Source organism: Ceratina calcarata, unplaced genomic scaffold (genome assembly GCF_001652005.2).
Source record: "Ceratina calcarata isolate Rehan_Ccalc_2016 unplaced genomic scaffold, ASM165200v1 scaffold178.2, whole genome shotgun sequence".
In the NCBI taxonomy this organism is placed as follows: Eukaryota; Metazoa; Arthropoda; class Insecta; order Hymenoptera; family Apidae; genus Ceratina; species Ceratina calcarata.
Window position 1 is genome coordinate 773,764 of NW_017139212.1, and position 10,837 is coordinate 784,600.

At 41.0% G+C, this 10,837-nt stretch overlaps 2 protein-coding genes across 3 annotated transcripts in view; one reads left to right on the forward strand and one right to left on the reverse strand.

Moving 5' to 3' along the window:
- The window catches only part of Gabat (4-aminobutyrate aminotransferase), a 5,706-nt gene extending 3,630 nt beyond the window's left edge, over positions 1 to 2,076 (reverse strand). The window contains exon 1 of the mRNA XM_018037727.2: positions 1,610 to 2,076. Coding sequence (XP_017893216.1) covers positions 1,610 to 1,673 — 64 coding nt within the window. The 5' untranslated portion in view covers positions 1,674 to 2,076. The remainder of the gene's footprint in view (positions 1 to 1,609) is intronic.
- Positions 2,077 to 2,322: 246 nt separating this feature from the next.
- Positions 2,323 to 9,997, forward strand: LOC108632864 (uncharacterized). 2 transcript variants are annotated; one of them, XM_018037698.2, is made up of 9 exons: positions 2,323 to 3,829; positions 6,880 to 6,941; positions 7,519 to 7,651; positions 7,927 to 8,057; positions 8,181 to 8,290; positions 8,414 to 8,559; positions 8,654 to 8,852; positions 8,974 to 9,090; positions 9,226 to 9,997. In XM_018037698.2, the coding sequence occupies exons 2-9, from the start codon at positions 6,885 to 6,887 to the stop codon at positions 9,341 to 9,343; spliced, it is 1,011 nt and encodes a 336-aa protein (XP_017893187.1). In that variant the 5' UTR covers positions 2,323 to 3,829; positions 6,880 to 6,884; the 3' UTR covers positions 9,344 to 9,997. The 2 variants fall into 2 exon arrangements, with proteins under 2 accessions (XP_017893187.1, XP_026666630.1); XM_026810829.1 differs by having other exon boundaries at positions 2,323 to 3,459; positions 3,620 to 3,829; positions 8,181 to 8,559.
- Positions 9,998 to 10,837: the final 840 nt, after the last annotated feature.

The following is a 10,837-nucleotide window of genomic DNA, read 5'->3' on the forward strand; positions in this document are numbered from 1 at the left end:
GTCTGATTTCTTTTTAAAAAATGCGTTTCCAAAGTGCATAAACTTTTGGGATTGACTGTATAGCCAATACATCCTTAAATTAGTAATTCGATTTATTTTATGGATTTGTATCGCAGTGATCCAGTTTTGGAAATACAACTTTATATATGTTTTTTATTCGATTCTTTCATTCTCGTTACAGTGAAATGATGATAGGTGCATTGATTTCGATCATACACGTGTAGTATTTTTCTCTTCGCGCGTGGCTCGATAAGGTATCTGAGATCTATCAGTGCCGATCGGCACGGGACTAGTAAGTAAGTACTAACGGGACGGAAAGTTTGAGAAAGAAATATGATAGTATTCGATACGCGTCGTTATCTGTCTACTGTTTCGGCATCCCGTTTCAATCGCGAGTCTTCAGTAGCGAGCCAGTGTAAAATCTGTACCGCCGATTCGAATCACGTTGTTTAGCCCATTTACTTAATAGGTCGAGCGTTTAGTTTCATTGATGTCAGTTAAAGGGTAATTGATCGTTATACTTATTGACGTACATACAACCGTACGCTGGAGTATACAGATTGTTTTCATTCTCTATGCACAAGCCTATCAGAATATTTAATCTATTCAGAAATTTTAATTCAATAGCGCTGATCATCGATTCTCTCGTCCGTAGTAGATCTTGGTTTTCAGGAGCATAATATCTCTTTTTTATTTATTGAATACTTACAGAGATTGCTATTATCATGCGGAGAGTACTTGTTTTATACCTTTTCTTATCCCACGATAAACGTATAAAATTTTGGGTACTCGAGCACTCTTTTACGTATAGAATTATTCTTTATCACCGGATGTGTAAACGTGTATCACTCGCGCGATTCAAACGGCCACATATACGTACTCGTAAACAACGATTAAATCTGGAATTAATATTTATGAATGCAAAACCAACAAACGTGCTTATAGCTATAAATTCAAGGAGACAACGCGTGCTTGCGTTTCGATAGATATTTATTTCGATAAGATAAATGATTTAAACGGGTGATAGATACATTTTGCATACTTGCACTACACTTTGTCTTAGATTTATCCACAAATCGTATTGTCTTGTTAGGATTGTAAATGTGTACTTGCATTTTTATTCTATTTTAAGAACGGTACGAAATTTTCCGTCCGAACTACGGGAATTGAATCGTGACGTTTATGTAAATACACGTTTAGCACGTCATGTGGTGTGACTTGATCTTTTACTTTTACTCGATACAAATATAATACAAATTAGAAATGTGACACGTTGAATCGGTGGAACGAGACGTGACAGATCATCTTTAGATTAGTAATTAAATAAGAGCGAATAAAGAGTGTACAAGAATCTAATTATTACGATCAATTATCAGAATTAAAGGTGACTAAACGGGGTTCCAGTTCTTCGTTCACTCTCAATCTGAAGAAGTGTACTCTATCCTCTTGCAAGTGTAACGATGGATAGGGTAATGAAGGGCGAGAGAGAGAGTTATCGATTCTCTGGATGCTCGGCCCGGTTTACTCGCGTTACCTCTTACTCGTTTCGAATCAATCGAGCGATCCAACAAAAATGATTGCGAACAGCGAAAAAACGGAATTGAAATACCTTTGAGCAGCCGGCGTGAAAGAGCACGGACACCGAGAACCGATTGACACTTGTTAGCAAGCATTCTGTGTCCGTTCGCGACGCTGGCTGTCCGTCTGACTGAATAGGCCTTTCCCAGTGGCCGTCGTAAATTCGCACTTTTAACGCGGAACGTTCTCGCGAAGGGATGGATTCACACTAGCCCCTGGCCGCTGGCCCGGCCCGATATCAAACGCTCCGCGAGAATCCTTGCGCAGGAAATGCCTCCTCACCGTCTCACCGAGACTGTACGAACGTTCACGAGGCAAATCCTCCAGTTCGAACCGGGAACTTTTAACTGAACACGGCTCTGCCGCCGTGGCTGATACTCACAAATTTGCCAGCGTCGAAGATAAGTTAAATCGTCGCGCGGAGATAGTGTCACGTCGATAACTTGTTTTCGAAATAAGAAAAACTAGGTCGGAAGGTGGTTCGAGACTTTACGATGAATGCTAAAGTTCGCTTAAGCTTGTTGCAGATTTTACACGTTCTTCGTTCAGACGACACTCAAGACTGAGGGCTTTATATCTTTCGGAGATCACACAGCCCTGCGTATTTGTCGTCATGCGTCGTGTTTATCGTATACAGTAGATGGTTTTCTATCGGGCACGTTCCTCGGTCCGTCAATGAACTGTGTGTTTAACTAACGATAAAACGCTTCTCTTCCAGCCCTACGGGATGCTCTACGAACGAACCACGCAGACGCGTACGAACTCTCACGTTACATTCATTAACGCAATTTATCCAATTTATGCAAAGTTAATAATTATAATTTATTTCATTCTCGATACAAGGAGTCGTCCTTCAAATAAATTCTAAGTCTCGTCAATGGGATGAGTAAAAATCGATCTGATTGATTCTGTATTTTTTTATCGAGCACACGAACGTATTGATATGTGCGTAAGCATAAGGAAGAGAGACGACGCTCACGTAAACCCGAGAGATCGGCTTTCCCTCTGCATGGGCAAATGCGTCTGGTTGATTTTAAACTACCATTGTGTTCCGTGATACGAATAAAAATGGGCAATGTCAATTGTTGTACCGAGTAACGCACCGGGCGTACGTACATCGAAGAGTGAAAGTAGAAGTTTCCGTACTCGTCTCGATGTATGCATCTTATTTACGAAGCTCGTTACCAGATGAAGTTAATCCGGACGCGGCCAATTTGGTTTCGCTCGAGAAATTTTGTAACAATATTCGTATCGTTCGTGACACAGTTACCAATAACGTGCTGCTACTTACAGACGTACAGTTACAGAGTAGCCAGTAGTGATACGAGGTCGAGTCTTTACTTATGGTTTAAACTAATCAATTTATTCCTAGACGTGTAACGAACGATTTATGTACACGAAAGAAAGCTAACGTGAAATGTATGTAGATCGCGAGAGGGAAATATGACGGTGCAGTTTTGAACAAGACTCGGGAGTCGTTGTCCTTACGTATCTACATAAATCCGACGAGCCTTTTAATATCGACCCCTGCTGATTTTATATCTACGAGCTGTGTCTTTTCCTCTAACTGTACTTGGGATTACAGCATTGCTAAAAATCCGAAACGATCGGAATAACTCGTTTCGTTATACGAACACGTGCATGCATTTGTGTCTCCCATCGAAGGTGCATATACCGTTGACTAAAACCGATTCAAGGAGCCTAAGCTGAGCTTCTTTAATGTCTTTATTAAAAATGACACGCTTAAGAGAGTCGATGCCGGATGGAAACGAGATTCGGAATTTGTTTGATTGGACTGGCCTCGGTTCGACTAGGCCGTCACCCTAAAATGCTTGGAAACCACGCCTGTGATCCTTTGCTCTCGGATACCACCGGGTGGTGGTAGGTAGTCAAGTTTTTCGGCTGTGCCGAGCCACGCTGTGTCGCGCGAGTATTATTCGTTCGCGCCAACGCGTTCGAGCCGGTTCGTTCCTCCGCGTGACATCGCGACGACCGTTTAGGTACTCCTACCGAACGCGCGTTCGATTTTAAATTAACGCAGGTGACCATCGGGACCGTGGTCGGTCTCTGATTAAAAGAAGAAAACGAAAGGAGTTTCTCGTACCGCATCAGCGTCCGTTGTTCGTCGAGCTCGAAACTGAACGAACTCACGAAATCTTCCTGAATCTGATAAACCAGTGACCTAGACGCTTTTCACCTACTTACAATCGGTTTGGCCGTCACTATTCAGACCCCGATCACGCGCTCATCGGTAAGTATCCTGCCGTTCTTGCGGTACCATTGATTGCACGCTATTTTTACGATACACCGTTTGTCAATTGAAAATAAAAACGACAGCTAAATCATCGTTCGAATTAAATGACTCTGGACACACTGTTTTTAACGAGAGACCGATTGTGACGTCATATACGTGTTAAAGATTTGACGGAGCGTCGCCAGAATGATTAGAAACGTTTCCCGTGATTTAAGGTGTACATTTATAAGATTATTTTATTTCTATTTTTCTGCCGGCCTTGACTGAAGCCTTGGCCGAGGGGAACCGTCGTCATTCCTTTCTCCGGATTTTGCTATTTTACCACGTTTTCGATATTTTTCGTCGCTGAGAAATTCGACGCAATCCTAACTTCCTTCGCTATACGCATTCTCTTATATTAATCTCCTACGTGACTCGGGCTTCGAATTAAATTTTGCTAGAACTGCGCCGATCAGAGATGTCATTTTTTATGCGACTGACACGATTCTATGTGGTCGATTCATTATTCCTAGGCGTGCTTGCGATCTTTACGAAAGAATAGTCTATTGAGTAATTTGGAATTCTCGAAGGACTAGCGAGAGGACTCATTGTTCGTCCGGCATCTTTTATCCGTCGTCTATTGTCACCTGAGGCACCTGCTCCTCCGGAGAGTTACGTTCAATAAATATTCAGAGGTTCAATAAACGTACGAAAAAATGTAAGACTTCGCGTGCATGCGAAAATTTTGCAAACGAGCCTCCTACTTCGAGAGAGTTCATACTTCGTCTATACGAACTCCTTTGTATCGATTAAATTATGAGTGCGCAATTGATATTTTAAACGAACGTCGAAGTCGTGCTACGATCGATGGAATGAATGAACTAACAAAAGCTCAGCGGGCCACACTTGACATGATTCAGAACGCGTGCATCCAGATTTTAGTCATCAACCTTCGGCAATCTTTTCAATGCAGAAAGGCAATGTCCCCGTCCCCTGAAATCCTTTTAACTCCTTTTTCCCGTACGTTATCTCCTGTACGTGCCGCGTGAACGCGAGGATTACGACCAGGGATTTGTACCCTCAATTTATTTCGAATCGATGCAACCTTTGCCTCACCTTCGATGCGACCTCAAAATTATCTTTGTTCGTAAAAGGCATTTCACAGAAATGAAAAGTCAGACGCTTCGTTAGTTCCGTCTCCGGTTACGACTTCTTGGCTAATTGTGAAACTAATTTTATACATAGGGTGAAAATAGAATGGCGATTTTAAGTTAATTAATGTGATCGACGCAGACGTTATTCTTCCTAATTAGTCTCGTAATCTTGCGTCTCTTTCGTACGAGAACTTATTAGTATTACTTTCGCCCTCGGTAAATCTTCTGATCGAGCAGCGTTTTAAACATGCCGTGAATTCCATGTAACGTAACGGTATTAGCTTTAATTATGATAATATATGTAGGAATCATACATATTTCATCCCGATTAAGATTTAACGACATGCCAGTGTCTATTTTGGCATTTTTACAGAAACATTAAATTGCTTTCATTGTATGTACGAAAAAATTGTTGAACTATTCATGGATCTTGTTTTATCTATAATTACTGTTCTTTATTGTTTGTATCAAAAACGGTAAGATCGTCGAACTCGTTTTTTGCTAAGGTTTGAATTGACCACTGACGGTATCATACCTGGACCCATTCTGGCTGCCGCGGTTTTCTTGCCCCGTCACCCTTTTTATTTTTCGACAGTGTCGAGACACACTCATCGACCTGTTTTGTTCCGTAGAGGCAAACGACTTTTATTTGCCGGAACCTTCGTAATGAATTCTGAAACGTTGTACACACAAAATATTGATATCTTCCTTCTCAGTTTATATTTTACGCTTAATAAACTTGCCAGAATTCGTTAGAACCTGTTCGATCGCTTCCTGAGGAAGGAAAAATACGACGAAGGGGACACGCAGAGGCGCGTGTAATTCGAATGTTGGATATTATTAATCTCGTGCAACGTGATCCGACAAAAATTGCTCCTCAAGAACGATTGGAAAAGATGCCAGTTAACCTTGATCGTGTCGGAGAAAGGTGTCACAGTAATTTATCTCGAATTTCGTTGATAAAAAACTCAGCGACGATAAGTTAAATTACGCTGAAACACGTTTCACCCAAAGAACCCACCAATTCCCATTACGGAGTTCCATATGGTCGTTCGAGCTCAATTAATTGTAATACACATCACGACTATTAGGCTTATTCACTTTCGATTGAAAAGATTAAACTTGAAAAATGATATTCTATTGCTATCACGATCGTTTGCTTCCTGACAGTGTCGAACGTTTCGGTTTATTACTACGAATCGAATTACATGCGAAACAGAAGTACGTTTATGTTCAACATTTATGGCACTTGATTTACAGAAAATGTATGAGCGTATTAAACATGGGATGCACGTGTGCATTATGATTTCAGTGCTGCAATTAATTAGCGGTAAATCGGCACTCGCTCGCAAGTGTCCATCGGCTCCGATTTATGCTAATCCCGTGCAGTACTTCCGTTCGATGTTCGTCGTGTTGAATTATTTCTTAAAAATGTGCATCATTCGTGATAACGTTGAATTTTTCTATGTCTACGATATTTAACGCGAAGAGACATTGCGAAACTGAAACGTACGGAGAAAAGAGAATCGGGATACGATAAGTAACTTTGTTTTCGATTGTCGCAACTCGACCTGATTGGCACCTGTGCGAGCACCGTCCACTTTCTTGCGCAAGATTTTATTGCCGACCGGCCCAAGGTCAGCTATGTGCTCGTACCACGTTGAAAAAGTTCCCTAATCCATTTGCTCTTCTCATGCAAATCGACGCGGAACTTTACGATACAATTAGAACGATCAGAAGTTGAGGTCACCGCATGCAAATCGACCTTCGGATACCTTCGTATTCCGCTTACGGTTCGTCGACCCCTGCTTTCGGAAGCAGTTTCAAGGACTTCAGATTATTAATTTACTGTCGTCGTAAAAATCATATTTTTATTAGAAGACCTGTGCCGAATCGTTGGAAATCTTGTTTCAGATACCATGATCAGATATCGACGTCGCAACTTATTTCTCGTAGTGTCCTGTTGTTTGTTCCTGGTAAGTACGAGAAGGAGTTCGTCGATAAAAGACTTAAGTACTGCCTATCAACGAACGGAATTATCATCAGCCACTTTTTACCCTTGTTAAAGTTAATGTAACACCGTGTAAAACTCGAGATGAAGGATCGTCGTTACAAGGTTTCGCTTCGTGTAGAGCAATAATTGTGACTTATATTCGAGTTTCAATTTGATAAATGGCTGGTGATGTAATTTTACAAGGGTTACGCATGATCCTCGCCACCGGCAAGGAAAGCTCGCTTAAAGTAATCGGATATTCGTGTGTTACGTACTGCGGGATACCTGGAATCGTCAGCCACGACAGGAGCTGTCTGATACGCGATTTATTTTAACGCAGTAAATACACGTCTGACGAAATGTTTCTTTTCGAGACGAACGTGGTGATCATATTTTTTAACGAGTTCAAGGGATCGAGAATAGTTTGATGCATGGTAGCGAAACGTTGAATCGTGATCCGAATGATTTTCAGTAAATGCCGTTGCTCAGTAAACTTTTGAAACGAAACTAAAACACATCGCATTATGCTATTCGGTCAAATGTTCCTGAATGATCCAAAGGTCCCTAATTACGACCACGTCGAGGGCCATGGACGTCTGATGGACCCGCCAGCCCGCAACAGTATGTGGCGTTTCGGTTACCCGAACCCCGTAAACTACAATGACAACGAACTGTTCTGCGGCGGGTATGCAGGTTCGTTGTTTCATAATGGTCACCTTCCCCTGGAACAGTAAGTGAAACACCGGCCAACGATTCCATAGCCTGACGCACGCGTCGTTTGCTATGAATAAAGTGCAGTTTGAAAATATTGCGTAAACCCGTTCGAGAGAAACTTGATGAGAGCCCTGTATCCATTCGGATCGTGTCGGTGTTGTGCGTTAAAAACCGCGTTTATCGAAGGTTTCACGATGTCCCGAATTCTGTCCGTTTCTCGAATGAGATTACTGTAGCGTATCATTACTGTCCAGTGCAATGGGTGCAGAACAGAGGGGAGTGCGGGATCTGTGGCGACGCGTATCATTTGAAGGAGCCGAGACCACACGAAGCCGGTGGTGAGTACGCGAAGGGTACCATTGTCAGGCATTACACAGTTGGTCAGGTAATTTCTTCTCTCTCGCTCTCTATCGTTATTAACTCTGCCAAAAATGATCGAGCACAGTCTACGATCTTTATACCTGACAGTATCTGGGATAAGAATTTCTGGGTCTTGTTTGAAATTTAGGAGATCGACGTCGAGATCGAACTTACGGCGAATCATTTAGGTAGATTCGAATTGTACCTTTGTCCGAATAACAATCCGAGGAGCGAGGCTAGTCAAGAGTGCTTCGATAGGTATCGTACATCAAAAGTTGAACGCGTATTGCGTATTGCGATACAAAATTTACACGCGCGAAACGCATTGTTTCGCGACGAGCGCGTTAAAGAACAGATTGGTACACGCTGTTTTTCTTTGAGGTATCCGTTGTACGTAGCCGGAACACGGGACGTTCGATTCGAAATACCTGAGGATACCGAGAGGAAAGCCGTATTTCGGTACAAAGTGGCCTTGCCAGCTTACGTCACTTGCACCCAGTGTGTAATACAATGGACCTATTACACTGGTCTGTATTTTAATGAATGTAGTCTCGGTATACGCGGTCGATCATCTAATTAGGATCTTGAAATTCGTAATACGTCCTTCGGAAATATTGTTAGGTAACATGTGGGGTACTTGCGAGAATGGAACCGAGGCTAACGGATGCGGGAAACCGGAGACGTTCCGAAACTGCGCGGACGTCAGCATAATCACCAGCACCGCCGGTGTACCGCCCCTCTTCGTGCAACAAGACAACCCCTTCTTACTTTACTACAAAGACTATTCTTCGCCTAATAACATATTTCCACTTATCGTTAGGTGAATATCGTTTCTCGCTGGACATAAATTGTACCGATCATCGATCAGTACACGTATAAGGATACATCATCTTTTGTTTCAAAGGAAAATTACAGTTTGGACGGATTATATTGAATTTCAGGTCTCAAGTGTGCATGCCTACACCACTGTATCGTCGCATACCAGGGATGAACGACTGGTGCCAAACCAATTGCCTTCGCTATCCACCGAACTGTCCAGCAGCGATTTGCCATTGCCCGTAAGTCATCACGAATAATGATAATTAAATTTTATAGATTTACAGAAAAATTCCTATTCATGCGAAATGCACGTTGCAATACTTAAGCGACGAAATAAAATACGAATTGCGAAGCACGATTTTGTACTTGCACAGGGAGGTTTGCGACGCGATCGGTGAAATCGCTGGCAAGGATGGTGCCAGCGTTTATTGCATGGACAAGTGTCTCGTTTACCCACCGAACTGCCCGTCTCATCGCTGCCGTTGTTATTAAATACGACAGCTTAAAATCACTGTACACATCATACGTTACCTGGACCTCAACGATAATTCCGTGATTTCGTCTTCGTACCGATCGATCAAATTTTTTCACAACGCACGTGTAAACTTTCGGACAATTGCTTAGCGTCGTGGCTCATGAGAAATTGTATTCGACTCGATACCGAAGCGACGTAGAACTGATTTATTTCTAGCAATCTTCAATTTTAATAACGATCTTACAGTTTTGTGTAGAAACGTGATACCGTCCATTAACGAGTATTGAATTTTCTAAGAATTTAGCATTCCGTCAACTGCTCGCTGTTATCGCGTTTCTTTCTGCGATAAGTCGGCAAGCAGTGTAATTTGTTAAGTTAACGTCCATTGCGACGATAATAAAATTGTATTCATTAAAATACATGCATTTAATCGGTTCTTCCGAATAATTGAAATGAACCTTCAATCCTTAAAGTCATTGATCCACGAATGTGAAATTCCTCTTGATGAAATCAACAAGTCGTCTGACAAAGGGCAGGATTTAAGAAGCCGGAGAATTTAGTCTCACTATAATATATTTAGTGGTAGGACATCCTATTGACACCTTAAAATAGTACGCATGTATCACATTATACATATATATATATATATATATATATATATTATATATAATATATGTCTTTTATTTAACGAAACGATCAGTTTTTTTTTTACTTCGATTATTATTACACATCGCGACGATTTCGTTTCGTCCACCAATTCCCTCCGACGAACAAATCCACACGTGTCGTAAAACTCGTACGACTCTGTACGAGATCCGTATCCGATTTGAAAACTGACATAATTTTATACAATACATGTAATATTAATCACGACTAACGTGATTTAACGTGCCAGCTGTGAGTCTCCTTTTATCGTTATCGTTAATCATTATCATTATTATTCCCATTCGCTATACATTAATACTTTACAAAACTATATACACTAAAGCTTCTCTCATATGTTCTATGTATAATACGATCTCTCGTCTCTAATATAGTAACATTTTTTGTATGAGTTTTTTTTTATTTCTTTTACCGTAATATATGTATGGTGGTAATACAACGTGTGTTGAATATAGCATTAAAATAATCGAATCGAATCACTAGCGCAGTTACAGTTCATCTAATACAAAGGTCGTTCTTTTTTTATGTTTCTTTTCACTATTTTCGATTTACAATTTTCTCTTTAATTATACCACTTGAAGCAGCTATCGTTAACGTCCACAATTTAGAATGTAACGAGACCCTTAAGGATGTACTGGCTATATCGTCAATCCCAAAAATTTATGTACGTTAGAAAAACGCATTTCCTATAATTAAAAATAGTGCATTCTTCTTCTAATTTCGATATTTAATGAGTTAAGTATGATTATTTCGCATTTTATTGATGTTGACGAAATCCGACCATTCCACCGTCGAAACGGCGAACTTTTGGAAAAAAATTTTGTTTTTCCTCAATAACTCCTAAACCC